The sequence below is a fragment of the Papaver somniferum genome, chromosome 9 (genome assembly GCF_003573695.1).
Source record: "Papaver somniferum cultivar HN1 chromosome 9, ASM357369v1, whole genome shotgun sequence".
NCBI classification, from domain to species: Eukaryota; Viridiplantae; Streptophyta; class Magnoliopsida; order Ranunculales; family Papaveraceae; genus Papaver; species Papaver somniferum.
The window spans coordinates 63,273,704-63,299,211 of NC_039366.1; the positions used below are offsets into that span (position 1 = coordinate 63,273,704).

The 25,508-nt window shown below is 35.3% G+C and overlaps 1 protein-coding gene and 1 pseudogene across 1 annotated transcript; one reads left to right on the top strand and one right to left on the bottom strand.

Moving 5' to 3' along the window:
- Positions 1-3,422: 3,422 nt before the first annotated feature.
- LOC113313641 (gibberellin 2-beta-dioxygenase-like) lies at positions 3,423-4,885 on the top strand. The gene is made up of 3 exons (XM_026562434.1): positions 3,423-3,884; positions 3,970-4,309; positions 4,569-4,885. Exons 1-3 carry the CDS (start codon positions 3,463-3,465, stop codon positions 4,878-4,880), a joined length of 1,074 nt encoding a protein of 357 aa, XP_026418219.1. The 5' UTR covers positions 3,423-3,462; the 3' UTR covers positions 4,881-4,885.
- Positions 4,886-4,948: 63 nt separating this feature from the next.
- On the bottom strand, positions 4,949-12,831 carry LOC113312023 (annotated as a pseudogene).
- Between the last annotated feature and the right edge of the window lie 12,677 nt (positions 12,832-25,508).

Below are 25,508 nucleotides of genomic sequence, written 5' to 3' on the forward strand. Positions count from 1 at the left end.
GGATGCAAGAGAAGAAAGTTGTTCATAAAAGAGGCTCGGACGATTAATACTAGTGGGTGCATTACAAGGAGAAGATATTTCAAGAACTTTATAAGTAGGCATTCTCTTATTGATATTCCAATGAATGGTGGTAGATTCACATGGACTAATAGTCAAAAACCACCTATACTAGTTAGACTGGATAGATTTCTTATCACAGATGGTTGGATGTCGCATTGCACTGCATTACGTCAATTAAGATTCAAAAGACCCATCTCAGATCATGCACCAATAATGATAAATTGTAACTCTGATTCAAAATTTGTTTCTCCTTTTAGGCTAGACAAATATCTTTTATGTCACCCATCCTTCCTTGATAATCTAAAGTTGTGGTGAGATAACTTGACTTTCTTTGGTAAACCTAGCTATGTTTTTGCTAAGAAACTTTAAGCTTTGAAGCACTTAATTAAGTCTTGGAGAATTCTTTGGGTAATCAACAATTTAATATTAATTCTCTTGAATAGTTTATTAATTGATTTTCCTGATTGCTCTGAAGAGATTTTACAACTCTCCATGACTGATGTTATGGCCAGAGAAAATACTAAGATTAAACATGTCTCTCTCACTTTGGATTTATCTAAGAAATGGGGTCCACGAGCCAAAAACAACGGATCAGAGATGCTGAAAGAAACACCAAGTACTTTCATCAGATTGCCTCCTATAAATATAAGGTCGGCAACATTAATTGCCTTAATATTTATGGTGATATTTTGTGTGACAAAAATAGAATTGCTAAGTAAGCTACCGATTTCTACACTAATTTAGAAATATGCTTCTAGACCTGGTTTGGATGATCTTATTATGCTTAAAATATCTATTAAAGACATAATCTCTATTGAAAGGCCTTTTACTAAAGAGGAAGTTAAACAAGTTATTTTGCACTTTGGAAAAATTAAAGCGTCGGGCCCTGATAGGTTTACAGTGGAAGTTTTTAAGCATGCTTGGTATATTATTAAATTTTATCTTATGTAGGTGGTTAAGGAGTTTGAAACTTCATTCTCTCTAGCATGGGGATTAAATTGCACAAACTTGAAGTTGATTCCTAAATATAGTGGTGTTGTTTCTCTACATAACTTCAGGGCTCCCATAAGTTTAATCGGAGGAGTCTATAAAACCATATGTAAACTACTTGTTGATAGATTGAAGATGGTTCTCCCCTCTATATTTTCAGACTACGAGGGGCTTTTATCCAAGATAGACAAATCAGTGATGGTATATTGATAGCATCTGAGGTGATCGATTCTAGAAAAAAGAGAAGATAAATCTTGGATTTTATGCAATGTGGATTTTGAGAAAGCATTCGACAAAATAAATTGGGTTTGTATTGACTTGGTGTTAGCGGAATGTGGCTTTGGGCATGTATGGAGAACCTGTATCAAGTGGTGTATTTCTTTCGCAAGGTTCTCAATCCTCATAAATGACGAAGCTACCTCTATGTTAAAATCTCAAAAAGGGACTCGACAAGGGGATCTAATCTTCCGCTTTTTGTTTATTTTGGTTGAGGAAGTTCTCTCTCTGATGCTCAAAAAAGCTGGTGCTCTTATATTGATATTAGACTTTTAAGTTGTTCCAGGAGGTACCTTAATCCATCATTCACAATTTGTGGATGAGCTCTTAATTTTACTAGATGACAATGAAAATCAGATATCTAAAATATTTTGTTTGCTTTTGAATTAATGTCTGGTTTAAGAGTGAATTTTAGAAAGAGTTATATTGTTGGTATTGGTCCAAATCATAATGACTTGCAATGTGGTCTTTTTTTTTGGATGTGAGCTTGTTCAATTGCCAATCAACTACCTAGGCATACCTTTAGATAGTAAGTCTAAGTGTAAACCAATGTGGGTCATCATAATCCAGAGAATGCATCAGAAACTTTCAACTTGGAAAAGGAGACACCTTTCGAAGGGCCAGAGACTTTTGCTGATTAGTAGTGTCTTAACAAGTCTGCCAATATACTATTTATCTATGTTCCAAATGCCTGTTGTAGTTTTAAAAGACATGGAGAATATCATTAGATATTTTCTATGGGGATCTTCAATATCTACAAAGAAAATAAGTTGGGATAAAGCCCGCGTTCCAAAGAATATAGGCGGAATATGTATTAAAAAATTGAAACTTGTCAATAAAGCTTTACGCTACAAGTGGATTTAGAAGTATGGGGTAGAGAAAAAACTCATTAGAGAATCGTCTTTGAGAAATTTTGGAGATAATTATAATTCTTTTATGCCTAATTCTGCTTCTAAATTTGTGTGTCATAGTTTATGGGCACACATTCTGAAATTCAAGAATCATATGTATTCAGAATATTGTATTTAAAGTGGATAACGGATGTAAGATGCAATTCTGAAAAGATAAATAGATCGGGAATAATAGCTTGCAAACTATTTTCCCTTATCTTTTCCAATCTTTTCTAAAAAGAAATCATCTTTTGTAAGAGATTGTTTTTTTTCGTGTAATGCATGGGATTTTGATTTCAAAAGGAATTTTAGTGAAAATGAACGGGGAAAATAATTTTATTACTTCAAGTTATTGGTAACTTCTAATCACTAGTATTTTTTTTGTTTTCTTGTGAGTTGTAACTCTCCTAGGAACAGTTTATATCTTAATAAAATTTTCCCTTTTCTTATCAGAGAAAAAGAAAAGAAGACAAATTCATACCCAAAACATGAAAAGGAGGTATCCACAGTTCCGCACTGCAAAAAGTGATTTACAGATCAAAGCATACCATGCATACTATAGTATTTAAGCAAGCTAGAAGACCTAAACTGGGAAAGTAAAGATACTTATAGTGGTGGTAAAAATAAATAAATTATGTCGTTATTTTAGTAAAAAGGAATAAATGCATTGCATGCACCGTATCTTAAATAAAACGGAAGGTTTGAAATATGGGAGTTAATTTGGGACATGAGATTGACAATTTTATACATTTAAGATCGACAGCATCACGGTTCAGAGTCTTTGGAGTCTTGTACATATACCTCTTGCATCTTGCGCGGTGTAAAATTTTATATCGTTGTCACGCGCTCGAACGCGGACCTCCACTAACGAGGTCACTCAGCACAGGCTCACAGCTGTCGAGTTATGGTTACTTGTGTGGTTTATTGGTAACTGGTTTCGAGGATTAGCCTGCTGCTGGCGACCTCGGTATGTTACTGTGAGGTCGAGCGCGTGATAGTATATCATCCACTAAAATGCTTCCTCGGAACCATAAATTTTTGCATGAGTAATTGTCAAGCCACATGTCTCCAGTTCATAGTACATAACGTATGTCTTAAACTTTCTCTTCTCTTTCTTTTCATCCAAATCTCAATCCAGGAGCCTATTTATACCAATGTCACCAAACCACACTCTTAAACCCCACCACCACCACCACCACCACCACCACCACCACCATTTTCTCTGCATTCTGGTTCTTCGAAAACAATGGTTGTTCTCTCAAAACCTTCTCCATTGAAACAAGATTTCACAATCAAAACCAGTAAACAACATGGAAACACTTGTGTTGTGAATGGTAGTATTCCTGTAATTGACTTATCAAAGTCTGATGCAAAAACGCTTCTTGTCAACGCTTGTGAAGAACATGGATTCTTCAAAGTCATTAACCATGGAATACCTATGGATTTAATGAATAAACTAGAGTCTGAAGCTGTTAAGTTCTTCAAATTACCTCAATCAGAAAAAGATAAAGCTGCTCCTGCTGACGGCCCATTTGGATATGGCAACAAAAAGATTGGTCCAAATGGTGATGTTGGTTGGATTGAATACCTTCTTTTCAATACCAACAACCTTGATTCTGGTTTCTCTAAACTGCTCAATTCATCCAATGAAACCCCAGAGGTTTTCAGGTAACAGATTATCCAAAAGCAATAGTTATGTTACAATCTCTGTTTTTTTATGTTATTCTAATTTGTTTGTTCATTTTCTATGTAGGTCTCTTTTGAATAACTATATAGAGTTAGTGAAGAAGTTAGGCTGTTTAGTTCTCGAGTTACTGGCAGATGGATTAAAGATTGAACCAAGAAATACACTTAGTAGATTGCTTGAAGATGAAGAAAGTGACTCATTTTTCCGTCTAAACCATTACCCTCCATGTCCTGTAAATAGCAGAGACGTAGTTGGTTTTGGAGAACACACTGACCCACAGACAATCTCTGTATTAAGATCAAACAACACCTCTGGTCTTGAAATTGCTGACATTAAGAATGGGTCTTGGATTCCTGTTCCATCTGATCAAAATTCTTTCTTCATCATTGTTGGCGATTCTCTACAGGTACTATATTTCTTGGTTATGTTAATGCCTAATAGTACATACACTGTACATTTATTTTGTTTTTTTCCTGTTAATAGAAATATTATTTTTTTCCATAATCTTTCGATAAGAATTAGAATAAGGATACTGAGCATCAAACTGGGGTCCTTGTGTATCAATATCAAACTAGAGAGACTGACATTGAAGTTTTAAAATGGGGAGATATTAATGGATGAAGTAAGATATTCTAACTTTTAGTATATCATGCATGGTTTTGCAGGTGATGACTAATGGGAGGTTCAAAAGTGTGACGCACAGAGTGATTCAGAACAGTATGAAATCTAGGGTCTCGATGATATATTTTGGTGGGCCACCATTAAGACAAAATATAGCACCCCTACCAGCAATGTTATCACGTGGAAAAGAGAGTTTGTACAAGGAGTTCACATGGTCTGAATACAAGAAGTCAGCGTATAAATCAAGATTGGCTGATAACAGGCTCTGCAACTTTGAGAAACAACCCCTTCTTCCTATTGCTGCTTTGACTATTGATGCTGAATGCATAACCGATGAGGTTTTAAAAGAAGATTAGAGGAAGAACCTATCCTTGATACGGTGGTCATTACCACTATCGTCCATGGGCGACTGACCGAGAATCCTATTTTGCTAACTTGGCTGAAGAAATGTGGATTGCAAGATGCCTGTGTGATGTTCTGAATATAGATGGGGATCATTTGAAGAAAAAAAGACAAAGTAAAACTGGAATGTGGCTTGATACTCCGGCCTCTGTATTCCTATCTTACAAAATTTAGAAATCTTTGAGAACCCAGTCTAAGTAAAAGCTAATTTTTCAAATTTGTCTGTTTGGATTTTAATTGTAACATACCAAATAAAAAGTGAATTACTCATTGTACCAACGCTTTTGTAACATACCAAATAAAAGTATAACTTTCATCTTCTTCAAGCTCCGCGAAATCTAAACCATAGCTGGACTTGCAGTTTGGGTACTGTATGAGTGATATTCATCAATAAGGATATGCAATAACGGGTCACAGACCACTCTTCTAGGCCGCAACATTTTGGGGGCAAACCTATAGAATCACACCCACAAAAAGGTCAAAGTAAAAAACTCAAAAGAAAGAAGTCAAAGTTATTGTAGTGTGATTACATTGAGCAGCCTATAGAATCACACCCACAAGACCTTAAAAAGTCAATTTTGATACATCGTTTATTGAGAATATGGAACAAGCAAGTTTTGGTCTAATCCTTCATAATGGTGCAGTGGGACATAATGGAACATAGATGTAAGCCAGCAAAAGCACTAGATGCAGAGCAGGCTGAAGCGTTGCCTTCCCTAGAATTCAGTGGGACAAGAGCAATAGAGTGGTGAAACCGTTCCTGGAATGTCATTCATGCTATCAAGAGAACAGTGAAGCTCGGATAGTTTAAATTTTGAACATTGGCTTGTGTTCATGTGCCAAGAGACACGAATCACATGGCATATTCTTAGGCGAACTATGGTATTACTCTTGTCTAGTTTAGAAGACTGGAAGCAGAGTCTGCCCCTGCCCCAATAGATTCTTTTGGGTGTGCAGGCAGACTTATCTGTTTTATAACTCTTTTACCATTAATGCAATTGCTCTTTGGTATTAAAAAAAAAATTATATAGCTGACTCACATATTCCACTCCAACCACAGTATCACAGTAAAGGATGAATGAAGAAGAAGGCTAGAGTACTATTGGAAACCAAAGTTACCTGCTACAGGGCACTAGCAAGGTGGCCTTTCTTTCTCGCTATAGTACACACGACCTTCATTTCATAAATATGTTTGCAATCCATACTGTACCAGATAAAATAAGGCAAAAGTTTCAATATTAGAAAAGAATCTCTTTGACACATATATACACAGTGACTGCAATGAGTAATCGACTTGTTACACTTGTATAATCTATAGATGCACTAAATATAATTAACCAAGTCAAAAAGTTGGTGTTAATTGCTGTCTGAATCCTATTGCTTAACTCTAATTGATGTATCGACACCATACATAGAAGACTTTTTTCATATAAGCTAACGTGTATCCATATATATGCACTAATCAACTCTGTCAATTGTTTGAATGACTTTTATAGTTGATAAGCTACATTAGCACAAGGGATACCCAAGAAGTTGACACCCCTTTCATAGTTGTACAGCACAATGAATGAAGTCTCGTATCAACAAAAAGTTAATCTCCTTTTTTTAGTGCAGAAGCCCTTGAGCCAGCTCTAGACCTAATTTAGATGCATCAAATACACGGGGAAGAGATCTAAACGAGGCCATACAGATAAGATTCAAAATGGTACTGCACCCTGGACACAACATATCTGAAAACTGAAAAGTAAAACTAGAGGATAAATATCTGCGAATGAGAACTGAATACCATCATATACATCTCCTGGAAGAAGGTATAAATCAGCTAAAGCATGTAAATAAGGAATACATGACAGTGCATGCTCATACACTTATGTTATATGACTGGGGAAAGGGTTCTTATTGTTGAAAGCACACAACATTTGGAGATCAAATAGCAGCAACTGCATTCTAAAAAGCCAAATTTCAGTCTCAATTTGAACTGTATAGCTCCTTCATCTACCGCGACCCACCCAATGTTTCACTCCTATTCAATCTAAAACAAGTACAGAACTTTACTACCCCTACATGATATATAGACTAGAAGTTCGAACAATTACCTTATATAAAACTATGAATATGAGTTTGATTGATATAAATACATGATTCGGTCTGTGACTCCAGATAAGAGATGCTAAATCGACCTACTAGTAACTTGGATATACTACTTCCCAGATTATTATAAGTAGGAATAAAGCCTTGAGAATATGATACCTCCGCACAGGATCCTGTTGTTCAGTAATAGGCTTTCCAATTAACGGACATGATTATCAAAATGCTGATCCCACTACTAGTCATTACGATGTCCTCCTGCTCGTCACAACGCCTTGGCTCACCTGCATGGTGAACCCTCTGTGGAGGAGCGGTTGAGGGTGTCAAGCATATAACACTGATTTAAAAAAAAATTAAAAAATTTAAGAACTGAGTAACTGAAACAGGTATGCTAGATAGTAAATAAAAATCTAAATTAAATCTTTGCTGCGTGCATTTGCATATAGAAAGAAATGTCCTAACGTGGTCTCCTCATGATACTATTTTAATTTTGTTAAACCAACACTTAAATTACACTAATCATGAGACATGGTCTGCTCCTCGAATGACCATTTGCATCGAAGTGCATTGGCAGCTCATGAAGCTCACAAGTGCAGCACTTGTGGTTCTATCTATTAGTAACTAACCTATGATTTGACCCCAATAGTTTATGATATCAAGGAATGATTTCTGCAAATTTTGACCTGATTTACTAAACATTAACTTAGCTCTATTCAACTTTACTGCCTTGAAGGGAAGCTTTGTTGAGCAATTCTAAGATGAGTAAGTTACAAAACCAAACAATCCTTGTAAGCTCACAAGTGCAGAAAATAGAAGGATCTGAATTCTGGATACTAGTTTACCACTCTTGTCCTAATTAACTACACTTTAGGAGTTTATCCAAGGACTACCACCCCCGGTGTGGAATCTAGTTAAGTACACAATCATCATTGGAGTGTTTAACTTACACATCTGTTTGTTTTGATAATGGGACTTCAACATAAATGCCAAAAAAGATTACACTAAGATTTGTAGCTTCGAAATTCTAACTTCTTATCTCAGCTCACTATTGTGTACCAAAAAAGTTTTAAGAATTTATTTTCGGTGATTTGTCATTGATTCTTACTGTGACTTATAGTTATAGAAAATATGGATGTTAACCGAGAATCTGGATAAGTAAACACTTTCCTCAAATGAAAACGTAATGAGGACAAATACATATATATCGATTTAGCATTTCTTTGACTTCAGACACTAAAAAGTAAAAATTGAAGGTCACTCTTCAGGAAATAGAAGGATCTGAATTTTGAGATACTAGTTTCAGTGAAATACCATTTTTGCCTAATTATAAAACTTTTAGGAGTTTATCCAAGGACTTTCACCTCCAGTGTGGAGTCTAGTTAAGTACACGATCAGCATTGGAGTGTTCAAACTTACACATCTCTGTTTGTATTGCTAATGGGACTTCAACATAAGTGCTAAAAAAGACTTGCTAAGATTTGTGGATTCAACATTCTAACTTCTTGTCTTAGATCACTTAGCTTAAAAAGACGAATTTTGTTTCCGTGTTTTGTCATTGATTCTTACTGTAGCAAAACTGGTAAAAGAAAGATAGAAAAGGTACCCAAATAGCTTCTCTGAACTGATGTAGAGATGGATGGTTTTGAGGAACCAAAGGGTTACTAGCCCTCGTTTTCCTTACTTCCTTGGCAAACAACTTCTTAAAATCAGTTAACTGTATATCAGACGAAGTAAATAATTAAGAAACTAGCATTCGAGATCACAGGGGGAAAGAGAATAGAGAGAGAGAGAGAGAGAGAGAGAGAGAGAGAGAGAGAGAGAGAGAAATCTACCCCTTCTTCTCCAGGTTGGTAAGAATCTCCAACAATTGGGACCACAATGAGAAATGTGCATCACGCCACAACCACTCGACGTTGTCAATAACTCGATGACAGCATTTTCAAGCTCCTTTACCTACATTATCACAAATGTGTATCAAAACATGGAATTTGATTCAGAGTTGAATAAGTAAGATTTTCTTTTCTTTTGGGGCTGTATTTTTTTTTTTTTAGATATTGGAGGAATTTGTATACTGTAATAGTACATGAAACATACTAGCATGGCTTCACTTCTGCCACAACAGAGTGATCATATAAGATGTTCTTTTTTTCTTTCTTTGATCGAGACATTGAGTGATGATATTCTGATCCTCCCAAGATAGAGAAAATTGGAGAAGTCATACTAAATCAGTGAAGGACCAGAAAATATACGGTATGCAGTTATTAGCATTCAGAGTCAAACCTTCTCTAGCTATTAAATGGGGTCACGGGGAGTTGATGATGATGCCATGCATATTGCCAACCATCTGTCTAAATCAGTTGAGGTATCCTCGTCATCGTTTTATATTTATAGGCTCTAGTCATGATCATGGTAAATCAATCATCCTTGTAGGTTGAAATTCCTTTCTCCAGTAAATGTACAAGTTTTCTTGATCAAGGAGGTGAAATGGCTTTCATTGGCTCAAATTTCCCACTCCGATCACAGTATCACGCTAAAGGATGAATGAAGAAGTAGGCTACAGTACTAAACCAAAGTTACCTGGTACAGAGCACTTGCAAGGTGGCCTTTCTTTTTTGATATAGTGCAATACGACCTTCGTTTCATAAATATGTTTGCAATCTATACTGCACCAAACAAAATAAGGTAAAAGTTTCAATATTAGAAAGAATCTTTGTGATACAAATATACACAGGTGACTGCAACGCTAGTATAATCTGTAGATGCACCTAATATCATTAAGCAAGTCACATAGTTGGTGTTAATCGCTGTTGAAATCCTCGTTCCTTCTCTAATTGATGTATGGGCACTCTACATAGAAGACTTTTTGTATATAAGCTTGTGTATCCATATATGCACTATATCAACTCTGTCAATTGTTTGAATGACTATTATGGTTGATAAGCTACATTAGCACAAGGGACACCCAAGAAGTTGATACCCTTCTCATGGTTGGACAGCACAATGAATCCTGAAGCGGAGAGTAAGTCTCGTCCCAACCAACAGTAAATCTCCTATTTTTAGTGCAGAAGCCCTTAAGCCAGCTCAACCTAATTTATATGCATCAATACACGGGAGGAAAGAATCTATCTGAGACCATATAGATAAGATCATACTAGATGCTCCACCTGGACACAACACATCTGAAAAGTAAAACTAGAGGATAAATATCTGCCGATTAGAACCAAATACCCATCATACTAGATGCTGCACCTGGACACAACACATCTGAAAAGTAAAACTAGAGGATAAATATCTGCCGATTAGAACCGAAAACCCATCATACAAATCTCCTGGAAGATGATTAAATCAGCTAAAGCATGTAAGTAAGAAATACATGACAGCGCACGCTCATACACAGTATACACTTATGTTATATGACTAGGGAAAGGGTTATTATAGTTGAAAGCCAACAACATCTGGAAATCAAATTGCAACTAATGAGCATACTGTTTATCAAAGTCACTTGCAATTGTACAAATGTCTATCTAGAAACTGCCATTTTCTTCCCGCACCCCAGAAAAACCCAATATCATTCTCAATTTGAACTGTGTAGCTCCTTCATCCACCAAGATTCACCCAATGGGTTCACTCATATTCAATCTAAAACAAGTACAGAACTGTACTACCCCTACGTGATATATAGATTAGAGCGATTACCTAATATAAACTATTATGACAATATGAGTTTGATTGAGAGTATAATACCTCCGCACAGGATCTTGTAGTTCAGTAATAGGATTTCCACTTTATAGACCTACGATATTCAAAATGCTGGTCTGTGTGCTAGTCATTACAATGTCCTACTGCTCGCCACCAGGCCTTGGCTGACTTCCATGGTGAAAACTCTGTGGAGGAGCGGTTGAGAGTGTCAAGCATATAAAAGTGGATTAAAAAAAAAAAAAAAGGAAATGGAGAGCTGAATAAATGTAACACGTATGCTAGATAGTAAATAAATCTAAATAACATCTTTGCTGTGTGCATATAGAAAGGTCTTAATATGGTCTCATCATTATAGTATAATTTTGTTAAGCTGATTGGTTTTTCCTCCACTATCACTCATCTAATAATCACAAAATAAAAGCTTAGCGGGCACACCAGTGCTTAAATTACAATCACGAGTCATCGCCTGCTCCTTGAATGACCATTTGCACCGAAGTGCATTGGCAGCTAATGAAGATCATAGGTGCAGCACTTGTGGTTCTATCTGTTAGTAAATAAACTGTGATTAGTCGTTGGCATGATTTATTCAAGTTTGACCTGATTTACTAAAATTAACTTAGCTCAATTCAGTTTACTGCCTCGAAGGGGAGCTTTTATGAGCAATTCTAAGATGAGTAAGTCATAAAACAAAATAATCCTTCAAAAACTCCACAGAAGCAAAATGTGAGCTAAGAATATATGGATGTTAGCCGAGACCCAGTGATCCCCCGTGGCAACAACAATCTGGAGAAGTAACACTTTACTCAAATGAAAATGTAATGAAGACAAGTACATATATATCGATTTCGCATTGGCTTGACTTCCGACACTAAAAATTGACTGTCATTGCAAACTACAAACTTTAGAAGGATCTGAATTCTGAGATATACTAGTTTCAGTGGAATACCACTTTTGTCCTAATTAATAAAAGTTTAGGAGTTTATCCAAGTTTGTCCTAATTAACAAAACTTTAGGAGTTTATCCAAGGACTTCCACCTCCGGTATGGAATCTAGTTAAAGTACACGATCAGCATTGGATTGTTTAAGCTTCCTCATCTCTGTTTGCTATACAACATAAGTGCTAAAAAGACTACATTAAGATTTGTAGCTTCTAATTTCTATGTCTTAGCTCACTTAGTGTACCAAAAAAGTTAAAACAATGAATTTTCATTCAGTGCTTTGACATTGATTTTTAGGGTGACTTACAGAAACTCAAGTCTTAAAATGGCAAAACTGGTCAAAAAAAGAAAGAAAACTAACCTAAATAGCTTCACTGAACTGATATAGAGATGGATGGTTTTAGGAACTGAAGGGTTAGTAGCCCTCGTTTTCCTTGCTTCCTCGTCAGACAACTTCTTAAATTCAGTTCATTGTAATTTAAACCCAATTGAGTACGTAAATAACTAAGAAACTGGCATTTGCGAACAAAGTGGAAAACCGAGAGAGAGAAATCTACCCCTTCTCCAGGTTGATTAGAATTTCTAACAGTTTGGACAGCAGACAAGAAATGTGCCCAATCTCGATAGTTGTCAATAATGCGAGGACAGCATCTTCAAGCTCCTTTACCTACATTACCAGTTATCAAAAATGTGTACTAAAAATTCAAACAAACAAAAAATCTATCAAAACCTGGAAATTTGATTCAGAGTTGAATAAGTAAGATTTTACCATCTGATATCGATTCTCTTCTCAAAATCGTCCTTTTCCCATTGTCGAAACTTTCCTAATTTCCTGAAACAAGTAGGTTAGGGCTACAGTTAGGGTTTTGAAAGAAATGATTAGATGAGAGACTGATTATCATTGTAAAAATAACTGGTAGCAGCTTCGATCCCACCAGAAGTACCATCAAAAATGGCGATCAGAGGTTGATTGAAGCCGTAGATTTCTAGGGTTTTGCGGAATTTGTTCTTCAACTGCTTCGTTTGGTGATATTTTCAGTTAAGCTGATGACCGCGAGCGAGACGGAGGATCTCCGAGGAAATGGTGAGTGGGTGAAGCAATTTGGGGAAACTTTCTTCGATTATCTGAAATTTTGCTCTACCAAGGAAGTTTCTCCCGCGTGCTAGTGTGAAAATAACCGAGAAGACATCCTGGGCGGCAATGCTAGGAGGCAAGGCCGCAAGAGTAGTTACTTCGGAGTTCGGGCTAGTTTTGGCCTTATCATTTTGTCTACATTGTAACCGGACGGGCATAATATTAACATAAAATTGGTTAGAAAGACCAAAATCAACAATTTCTGGGTGAAATGGACGGTTAGATTTTGATACTGCTTAAATGGACAAAAATGTAAAAAATAGTTAGGTTGTAACCAGTTTCATCGTGCCCATTTTCAAATATTTTTTTTTATTTTTAATTTACACATGATGTATCCAGTTTCATCCTTGCTATTTTTTAAATTTAAGCTAAGAGTTTCATCCTTACGACCAAACGGCCTTATCGTTTTCCTCCGCTCATTTTCCCAACTAAACATTAACCATTCAAAAATTTTGAGTTCGTTCAAAAATTGACCGGTTAAGAGTGGAGGGAACACGAATTTGTGCCTTGTGTAATATAACAGACATTACATTCCCTGAAATTTATTATTAAAGAATATATAGTACTGGTTTTAGGCAGGATTTATGTGGTTTAAGGAACCCATAAAATGACATATGGCAATTGACAAACTTTAACGCTTCCTGATTCAAGGGTGGTTAGGTAAAGATGGAGAAATTTGAAGCCCATAAAAAATGTGATTCCCAAATGAACAATGTAGTAATAGGTTCATTTACCTTTCCGTTGCCAAACTCATTGTCTATATCTCTAGCTTTGTTCCCATATAAATGCATCATGTTGTAATACTAGTTCTTCACTCGATAGTTATTCTTCTACTACTACTCAATCAAACTTTTTTGCTCCTCTGAGTTTTTCATCATTAACCATTTTTAAGGATGTCGATTTTCGGTTCTAATGCAATTTGCACTGATTACTTTGGTGATGAATTTGGTTTGCCTCTGCTGCCTATTTCTTCGCGTATCAAGCCAAGTACTGATACTCAAATCAAGGCAAAGATTTCCGTGAAGCCTGTCGACGGACAAGTTGATCCGATGGCAGAAATGAAGGACACCAAAGGATGCAACAATTCTTCGGCTAACACCACACAACTTAAGAGTACTCCACAGCAGCTGAAGTCCACTCCCTTGTTTGATGGATTGCACTCTTTTGAGAATCTTATCTCTCACTAGCTTAATTAAGCTAAAACATATTAATCCGACAATAGACCCCAATAATCCAAATAACCTCGTAACATTTTCATCCAATAAGATTTTCCACTCCCCACCACCACCCTACTTCTAAATCTTAGAATGTGGTGGCAAAGTTTGTTCATACGACTAGATATTAAAATTATGTTATCTTTCTTCAAGCAACGATGATCCAAAAGGGACATAACTATGGTTGCGGAGCTCCCCCAAGATGTGGCCACTCGCATCACACAAGATAAGCAGCAATGCATAAGCTCAGCTTTTTTTTTTCTTGTGTTTTTTCGTTCCCGACGTATGGCCATTTGGCAGCTTCAATTAGTTAAAATCCAAGTATCGGCAGTCTATACTTTGTAGCCATGTACTTGAATTTTTATATTAAATAATAAAATTTGAATTCTTTTTTTCGAGATGGGGCAACATATCGATTCCAAATTGGTAATAGTTACAACACTAATTCTGGGATTGTCAGTTGATAATGAGTAATCAAACAATTTGAAATTGGTAATGGTTACAACACTAACTCTGGGATTGTCAGCTGATAATGAGTAATCAAACAGGCAACAAAGACCTTCAACTCTCTCAACAATACAGTATCACATTCAAGTCACATAGTAAAATTACAGACAAAATAGATGTTAGGATCCATAGATCCAAACATTTTTCAGGAGTTTTTCCATATCATAGTACAACAAATGACAAAGGCATAAAAAGATTCATAAATCCAACCACTTGTCAATGATTTTTTCATGATAACAGTTACATAGGTAACACGAGTAACATTTATAAACTAAATCGGTTATCATTGTGTTGAGTCGACCGAAATGGGATCTTCGTCGAACTCGGTCTTGAACTTTTTGTTGCTGGAATCTTTGGTAACATGTATCTTTTTGTGTCTTTCATAGAAATCATGTTGTTGATTTATGTCAACCTATTTGATGTTACTGCTATAAACATGATCTTCCTAATCAAATTGATTACAAGATCAGTTGAAGTGGACCTATCACAACTCCAAGTCATAAACTAAAAAACTTAAAGTGAGATTAAAAGCCTTGCGTTTTTATGGGCCACTCAAAAGGAATTAGGGGCCACTTTTTTATTCCCATCCATTGAAGGAGGTTAAGGGGTGTCTTAAAAATAGAACAATGTCTATATTGTCCTTCACCTTTATACTAAATCTAAACCTATATCCTTTATTTTCATAATCATATCATTCCTCTTCTTCTCTTTTCTACCCATTAATTTTTTTTTCATCATTTTAATTTTGATTGAAAACAAAGATCGTCGATCAAACAAATGTTATGATTGATTGTTTAAAATTAAAACCCAAAATTCATAAAGCTTAAAGTTGAAACTTAGAACATAAAAAAAAAAAAGAGTTCAACAAACAAAACGAATAGATGATAGTAGTTGTGATTCAAAATTAGGATTTGATTACTTGAAATCAAAAATTTGATCCGAAAATTTTCTTGGATTTACAATAGCAGAAACATAATCGGTAGATAACTATATATTTTACCTACTGATTATGGTTGATGTTCTTGGATTTACATTAGCAGAAACATAATCGGTAGATAATAATCTACTTTACCTACCGATTATGGTTAATGTTCTTCGTTTCTTAAGAACATCAATCATAATCGGTAGGTAAATTGATCGATATCTACCGATTATTCTTGATTCTAAAAATTAAATTTCTCTGTACAAAAAGTTGAGCACAATCGATAGATAATGAACACCATTAACTACCGATTGTGAAAGTAGAAAATTTTGAAATTTTTGTTAAGTTTTGGAAATTTGAATTTGAGGCCATGAACACAATCGGCAGATAATAAGCATCACTTATTAACACAATTTACTTTCGATTATGGTAGTACTAAAATTCGAAAATGTAGTATATTCGGAGGTTAAAGTAACACACTTTACTACCGATTATGGTAGTACCAAAGTTCGAAAATTTTAGGATTTTGGCAAAATCTCATTTTGGGGTCAATATACGTTCGGAAGTTAAATTTACTGCCGATTATGGTAGTGTTAATATTCGAAAATTGAATATATTCGGAGGTTAAAGTAACAAACTTTACTACCGATTATGGTAGTACCAAAGTTCGAAAATTGAGTATATTCGGAGGTTAAAGTAATACACTTTACTACCGATTATGGTAGTACCAAAGTTCGAAAATTTTAGGATTTTGGCAAAATCTCATTTTAGGGCCAATATACGTTCGGAAGTTTAATTTACTACCGATTATGGTAGTGCTAATATTCGAAAATTTAGTATATTCGGAGGTTAAAGTAACACACTTTACTACCGATTATGGTAGTTCCAAAGTTTGAAAATTTTAGGATTTTGGCAAAATCTCATTTTGGGGACAATATACATTCGGAAGTTAAATTTACTACCGATTATGGTAGTACCAAAATTTGAAAATTGAATACATTCGGAGGTTAAAGTAACACACTTTACTACTGATTGTAGTTAAACTACCGATTGTAGTATTAACTACCGATTGTGGAAGGGTAATTTTTCCATTATGAAATACGCGAGATAAGGGCTAGCTTCAATTTACGTTTTGGTGACCCTATTTTGTCTTATTGTTGGCCCCTAATTCCTTTTGGGTGGCCCCTAAAAATGCTAAGATTAAAAGACAGTCAAAATACATATATTAAATAAATAAAAGAAAGTTAAGGTCTGAAACAAAACAAATAGATTCAAAAAGAAAGCTCCAAGAAAAAATGAAAAACAAAGATAATAATAATAATAAGAAGAAGAAGAGAGTGAAGCAGGGTTGAACTTGTTTTACTCAAATCTAGGTACCCCAAAAGGTGCAGATCTGAGCAAGAAAATATTCAAGCGGGTTGAATTTTTTTCTTAAAATTTTGTCTCCTGATAAATAGGAAGATTCAGGCGTTTTAAATAAAGAGGAAGGATCTCGATTAAATGTAATAGTGATTGTAGCAATACTTGAAATTGAAACTTTTCTGACTTGGAAATTGTGCATTCCGCTTATTCTTCCCAACGCCATATCTCTTATGGTCGGCCACCGAATCAATTGGATCCTGAAATTGAAATTAAAATAAAAGATGTGAATGCAAAACCATCCTAATCATTAGCCACAAAAATTAATTTAACATTTGTAAAAACCGTGTAGAAATCGATAAATCCTTGAGACTCTTGGGATATAATGAAGATGAATTTCTTACTATTTTCTTCGATGATTCTGATAAGAGATCCAGCGATACTTTCAATGTTCATATAAATTAATCTGACGCTACGGGTAATCTTCATACCACGAATATCCATGTTAGTTTCTTTTTTTGGATAAAGTGGAAGAATAGTGACAAAGAGGAAGATTCAGATGTTTTAAATAAAGAGGAAGGATCTCGATTACACGTAATAATGATTATAGCAATACTTGAAATTGAAGAAAAAAAATCTGACTTGGAAGTTGTGCATTTCGCTTATTCTTCCCAACCAAAATCCTTATCTCCGAAGGTTAGCATCGAATCAAGCGAATCCTAAAACTGAAATTGAAATGAAAGATGCGGATGGAAAATCATCCTAATCATAAGCTACAAAAACTAATTTATCCTTTTATACAAACGCTGAAGAAATCAATAAATCCTTGGGACTCTTGTGATAATGAAGATGAATTCTTTGTTGTTTTCTTCGATGATTATGATTATTTCTCCCGCGATACTTGAAAACACCGGGGTACCAAAATACACTACCAACTTTTTATAGGCAATCTGTATGGACAAATTTAACACAACTCCAAGAGCTAAACTCAATCAAGGAATAGTGTCTAGAGTTATATCTTTCCATCTCTTATGATTAGAACGTTTGCATAACTGAATACGTGAACCTAATTCCAAAAAGATAACTTGGACGGTACCAAAGACCAATGTCCAAGAATCAATCAAGTCATATCCAACAAACAAGGTCGGATGTATCTACTATGATTGATTAACGCACAACTTGTGATATTTAAATTACAATGATAAACAATATAATGCGGAAAAAGAATAACACAGACACCAGAATTTTTGTTAACGAGGAAACCGCAAATGCAGAAAAACCCGGGACTTAGTCCAGATTGAACACCAAATTGTATTAAGCCGTTACAGACACTAGCCTACTACCAATTAACTTCAGTCTGGAATGTACTTGAGCCCGAACTCAGTCTCACACTGATTCAGGTGCAATCGCTCTTCTTGCGCCTCTTGAATCCCAGCAGGACTCCGCGTAATTTGATTCCCTTAGATGACGTCACACCAAATAAGAGTTGCTTCAACTCAATTGGAGACTTTAAACCGATCTTCGTCACACAAATTAAGCCTATATGAATAATTTCCTATTTATGATCAAAACGTATGATCAAGTTGATGGAAATCGATAGCAATAAACAAAGTCTAGCTAACCTCAAAATCCGGATTTATGCAACCCGAAATGCAGCTTAGATTATTATTCAACTTACAAGTATAAAACATGTGGAATCACAAAGTTGAGACGAAGAGAACTTTGTGATTTATATCTATCTTGTTCAAGTGATAAATCAACAATGGAACAAGATCAGGATACTCAAGTTATAAAAGATAACTGGACCTGACTTCATGAATCCTTGTGAAGTCTTTGTAGTCGCTAAACCCTAAAGGCGTTCCTGGAGAGGATGACTCTAGATACAATGAGGACACACCCAAAAACTAGTGTCAGGATTCTGAAATCCCAGTTGCTTGGGGTTTTCCTTTCATAGACATTCAAAGCATAAGTTGCTTTAGGTTTAAGCTAAGATAAATTTGGAACCAAGCAAACAATATCCACCATTAGATGAATCTTTGAATCTGAATTGCATAAACAAGATATACACTCTGGTTAGGTAAACCGTAATTTAATCGTGTGCAAAGACTATGTTCAAGGTGGTTAGACGAAACTAGCCGATATGAACTTATAAGCTTAACATTCATTTTCATAAACACTTAAGACATTAACCTTGAGTCACAATCATGTGATCAAATAAGTCTATGGTGTTTTTAGAGATTCAATCAAATGCTAATCATCTCATAGAAATAATTATATTGCACTTGAAAATAATCGACATGGTTAGTAGATGTATAAGATAAAAATATCATTATCGTTCGTGCCTCAAGTCAGTCATAGTACATATACCAATTTTTACACTGTTAAGCATCTCCTCGTTTGGGTATGCATACCGGCATGGATACCTTAAGACTATGACCTGGTTCCGGAGTCCACGTCAGTACAAAGTACACAGTCAACTAACTACTGTGCAGTAACGTTATCAACACGCCATTCCGTCATAACGCCTTCAGCAAGGTTATAACTCCGTTAGCGTCGTTACAACGCCGTCATCAAAGTATCCAGTCATGCAGTTCTGTTGTCACTCTGTCGTAACGCCGTCATGTACGTCAGCATGACGTCGGCAGCAACACGCGTCAGCGAGACGACAGCAGACATTGCGCCATCGTGACGTCAGCAACATTGTATCACCGTGACGTCATCAGAGAATGGCATCATCCTTACGTCGGCGGAAGGTGGCAACTGCCGATGACCTATCCCGGCGGCCTTTCCCGACGACGTGGTCCGGTGGCCGGACAGAACTTGGTCTGGCAGCTGCTAGTTAGGTTCCTGTGCATATGCGGCTGGACCACTTGTCGTCAATCCTCGGATGTCTGCGCTCTCCTCCTTTACACAACAGGATAAATCCCCAGCTGAGCCAAGCCAGACCGAGTCTTGAGAGAGCCGAGCCAAGCCGAGTTACAAGCTAGCCTATTCTTTTGGCTAAGATGTTTCCTCCCCATGCAGTTGGATTTATATGCCCCATTGTGGGCTTGAGCACACTATTCTTCTTGGGCTTGGCATTTCGCATCCATTTGCTTGGGATAACCCTTTGCATCTTTTTGTTTGGTTAATTCCATAACCCTATATGAATATTCCGGAAATGTTTGGAATACTTGGTGGCCAAGTCACACATGGGTGTTCTGGAATGTTCTAGGGGACTTGTCGGGCAATTTAACTTAGGTCATCTTTATCTCGAAACTAGGGTTAAACCCTAATCTGAAACATATAAATGGGTTCAAAATCTTGAAAGGTAGGCAATCTTCTTTACATAATTTCACGTGAAAAACTCTGGCTAACTTAAGCATCAATGGATTTTTTGAAAGTACCCCCTCCCCCAATACCGTTCACGTGGAGAGAAAGGTAGCGGCTCGATCATCAACCTAATCATCATCAACTTTCTTGTTTGAGGTAAAAATCTTTTACGAATCAAACAATTACCTTCATGTATATTCAAATATTACCTTATAGGATGTAGCTCTATTTTCATTTTAGATTACTTATCTACTTTATCTCATGCATAAGCATAACTTGTGCTTGGTTCAATGGAAATGTCCGTTTATCATTCTCCATTTGTGGATACCAAAACTTGTGCACCCAAATCCCCCAACATGATGTGGCGCCCGCCATGATATTTTAATTTAGGCAAAGAAGACGTAAAATTCTATTTCATGATCTGGCGATCTCATCTTTGTATACGTGTCTTCAACTATACTCATTCGATTTCTTATGATTTCTTAATTCATCATCAGGTATATAAAGCTCCAAAGTCCTATTTTTCTCCTTAAATGGAAGGAAAAAGTTGGCCGAGCTCAGCTGCAAACACATGATCCAAAAAATCTCCACGAATTAATGTGTCAAAGGTGATGTTACCCATCTTTAAAAATGTTGATCATATCATAGGGCCGAAAACATACGCTTATTTATTCTCTGAGGAAGAATTTCGTCACAGATATCATCGACTAGATCTGGTTTTCATGCAATCTGCATTGCCACACTTTAATCTACAAATGCGTAGTGGCGGAGCCATATACAACTTTGGGATGGCCATGGCCACCCCAATATTACAACAATTATGTAGAAATATTTATGTATTTGATCCTACTTTTATATTACATGGCCCCTCCAAAATATTTTCGAAAAGAAAACTCTTTACAAAATAACAACATGTTATTAGTTTTGGAAATAACTAAATGTAACCTACACTAATGTTAAATAAAACCTTTTCAAAATATCATAAACCTTATTGAAGTGGGCAAACAAAACCACCTTCACAATCTTCTCTCAACAACACCCGACAATGGTTATAGGAACATAAATCCGAAGCGCTGTCGTTGATCACTAAGTCCTTTGAATTAATAGAAGAAATTAATTTGGGCGGCGAAGTTATGCTTTACGTATAATACGCAGTCCTTAGGTATTTTATGAATCATTAATCAATCGTCTTTTCCTTTTAAGTCTGATTGAAAATACAGTGGGCAGTTACTAGCTAATAGTATTTGGTCGTTAAGTCCCATCAAGATCAACCCATTATTACTTTTACGGCAGCGACAATCTTCAAAATCATCGATTATAGCCTAACTGGTTTCCTAACCTCTCCTTTTTTCTTGGGGGTGGTGTCAACTAAAATATAATAATGTAAAAGGGTTTTTATCCGCATAAAATCTGTAAATAGTAATAAAACCTATAGTTGTTTGATTAAAATAAATAAGAAAACTACAGAGAATAAGATTTATGGTTTGTGGAAGTTAGGGAAAAACTAAACAAATTGAAACAAAGAAGATGATGAAGGTGAGTTTTGTTTACTCATATCATTGCGGTTATATAATATTTTCTAAGGGTTGTAGATAACTTAAGTGTAGGTTGTATTAGTCACTGCCTTAATTTTTTTTAACTATCATTTAATTTGTTAGAAATTTGCTTTCCAATTTGTTTTGGAGTACCAACTTTAGTAAGAACCGGTAGCTTCGAAACATGAAAGTAAAACACTAGTTTAAGGAGGCTATACATCAATTAAAAACTAAATCGAATATGGTTCTTGAAATTGGACTGATTGTAATTAAGGTTTTATCAAAAAATATAATTAAGGTATTACAAAACTTATATCCAGAGTTTAAGGATTTGTCAAGCATTCCAGATGTTGTATGTCGTTAATTGGTTGGTAGTTAGTGACTTAACCGCTTACTTACAGATTGCTAATGTTTGTGCTTATATTTTCAATTTCCACTGTAACAACAGAATGATCATTCTTCCCTGCTCATCAAAATTTGGCTTTGTAACAAAATGAACGGGGAGTTTCTAAATGACTCCTTATTTGTGTATATTGAATTAACGAAATATTTATCTTATACTTAATTATTGATCTAGATCCAAAAAAAAAATGACTGATTTTATTGTAATATATTACCGAGTTGAAATATCAGATGGGATGTCCATTTTTGTTGTCTTAATTTTGACTAGTATAAAATCGATTTTTAGGTCTAAAACCGATCTTAATAAGTACGAGTAAACGAATCTATATTTACCACTTCTACAATCACATCATTAGGTTGGGGTCCTGTTGTGTTTGATTATTCGTATGATTCCACATCCGGCAGTTAGTCTACGTTGTTCCATAGATCCTCAATGTTCAGTGTTCTTGTTGTTCATACTTTAAGTTAGTTAGTATTAGAATCTTTCTTGATATCATATGTTAGTGAGGTGGATTTTCTTGTTTGTTTGTTTGTTTGTTTGTTTCAATGTACAACATTCTTATTGTTCTAGGCATGTGTATAATAATTGACATTGTTGTTCATACTCTAGGAATCTTGTCTTACCATTTGAAAGATTAGTAGTAGAAGTTTTTGGCAATCATTAAGAAGATCTATAAGATCTAGTCCTAAAGATAACAATTGTTCTGCTGAGACATCTAGTATTCTAATGTCTATTGGAAATTGAAGTTATGCTAGATGTTTCAAAACAAGAATATCGCTGAAGCTGAGTAACTAAGATTTTAGATTGCTTGGTCTCAATTACACGAAGTTGGGGGTATGCTTTTTGTGTAGCAGATTAATTCATTGAGAATTCAAAACTGGACTAAGTCCCAGGGTTATTCTACAAGATTATATTTTTCCTCGATAACAAAACTTTGATGTGTGATTTACTTTATTTTCGTATTATAATTATCTTTATTATAATTAAATTATTTTTGTACGTTTGATTAGATTGTTTAAGTTAGTTTTTGATCTGTACGGTATCAAGAAGATTATACAAGGTCCAAAAATATTTGTGGTAGACTCGATACCATCGTCTTTTCATATTTGAGAAATACTTTTGAAAGAGAGTGAAGGTTATCATGTTATTCCAAATAAAATTCAGAAGCAATGAAATGTTCCAATATATAACACCATTGTCTGATTTAAAAATAGTCTTACTAAACCGATCGACTATTTAGACACCTCCAAACTATATCCTAAACACGACAACAAATAACTCTTTTTAAGAATGATGGGTTTCACACGAAAAATATGGAATTCAACAAAAAAAATAAAAAAAAATGATATTTTTCATTTATTATCCTTATTGATATCTTTTTTTTTAATAGTCATGATATTTTTCATAAAAGAGAAATTTATTCGTTTACAATGTCTTGATTGTTTCATGTATAACAGGCAATAATTGTGTTAATTATACATAATTAATTTTCATTAAACTTTATTCAATAATATAAAATCATATTTTGGTTAGACACCTAAGTTAGATTAGAAGAACTATAAATGGAGATCACAAGGTCATCAAGAATGAACTTAGACATGCATGTACCTCACTTAGGTTAACCCATGTTCGCCACTGTCAACATGTCGCTTGCACCGCAGTTGCGCGGAGAATAAGCTTGTCTCACTTAGGTTCAGAAGCACTACCTATCTTGATGACTCTGTCAAATGCCAACCCATCAATAGGTGGCAAACTTCTTGCACGGATATATCCCTATCTGATGCACTTTTTATGAACAACCGCTTGATTGCAGATGTGGAATCGAGACAAGGTCGCAGCTTATCATCCACAATCCCACGCAAAGTATCAATGAAATTCTTTGAAGCAGGTTCAAACTTTGCTGCATACTTACCAACGTATTGAGTAACAGAATCTATGGTCGTTACAGCAGACCGATCGATACTGATTTCCATGTTTATAGAAACGCTCTGTTGTGAGAATTCACTCGTTTGTCATTTCTACGACCAACGAATTTATACATGTTGTTGTTTGGCGGTTCCTCGACAATCTTAGAAGCATCTGACATCTTTCTTGGAAATATGAATCGACAACCCTGCACATATGGTCAATTGTAATGTAATTCAATCTGTGTAAAATGAAAATCTTTCCAAAAATTGTAACAGTTACATCTTCCAGAACAAAGGCTTAAACTGCCCTACCTAGAAGCTATAACCATCAAAAAACAGGGGTTCTATGACTATGAAGACAAACATGTTTCTTTGTTATTTTACTTTTTCTTAGGCAATAAGTTCCACATTTTGTGTGCCGCATCACAAAGTTAACAAGAAAAGCTAGTCAGGGTCATCTTCTTCGACATTTGATTCAAAAAAAAATCTTTTTTACACACGGATGGTCTTGTATGTTGATTGTGAAAGTTGGATCGGGTTTGTCGTGCGTACGAGCTTGTCAAAGTAATCACACATCAACTTCCGTACTGCCTCATTTGTCCAAATATCATAAAAATAGGGTCTATCCTTGAGCCGCAAGAAGTCGTGCACATGCCCACTTCTTTTGTCCCTCCATTCATATCTATACCAGTGGTCGACTATACAAAATTCCTTCTTCAAATGTTAATTGAGAAAAAACATCTACCCTCTTCTGCAAAAAACCAGGAAGCGACTAATGGGTTTTCATTCAAAAGTATTCCCCTTTATCGCCTTCTTTCCATGGGATCCAGACTTCCCAATTTGTTTTCCTGGTCAAGAATGGCATAGAGTTCCGGCCATTGTAAATCCGCAACACTAAGGGTGAAAAAGATAATGGGTGAACCCAACTGCTTGAGCATCTATTATTAGTATATTTGTAGGAGAGTGGAAGTGTAACCATGTAATCCCGAATAAAATTTATCAACAATGAAATGTTGCAATACATATCATCATTAACAAACTTAAAAATATTATTCCTAAACATATCGTCGTTTCGAAACCTCCTAAACTATATCCTAAACAGAAGAACAGATAGCTATTATTAAGAATGATGGGTTTTTCAAGAAAAACATGGACTTCGGCAACAACAAAAAACACCTCTTCTGAGGGAGCGATTTTGGATGAGATCATTCTAAGATATATGTTTTAAAAAAAATTTATCATCCCCGTATAAATGGTTTTTAAAAGTTATGATGTTTTTCATAAAAGAGAAATTTGTTTCGTTATTAATGTGTTGAACATTTCATGTATAATGAGTGCAAATTCTTTTAATTATTTTTTTCATTAAACCTACCAAGTAGCGAAAAACCCGTGCACTAACACCACTTAATTATGAAAGGTGTCTCATCTTTAAAAACAATAAACATAAACGTGTGATATTTTATTGAAAATTTTGAGAAAAATATATAAACATCATACAATCTTTGATATTGCATCGGTTTTTCAGTACTTAGTAAGGTTTTGTTCACTACAAAAGCTTGATAT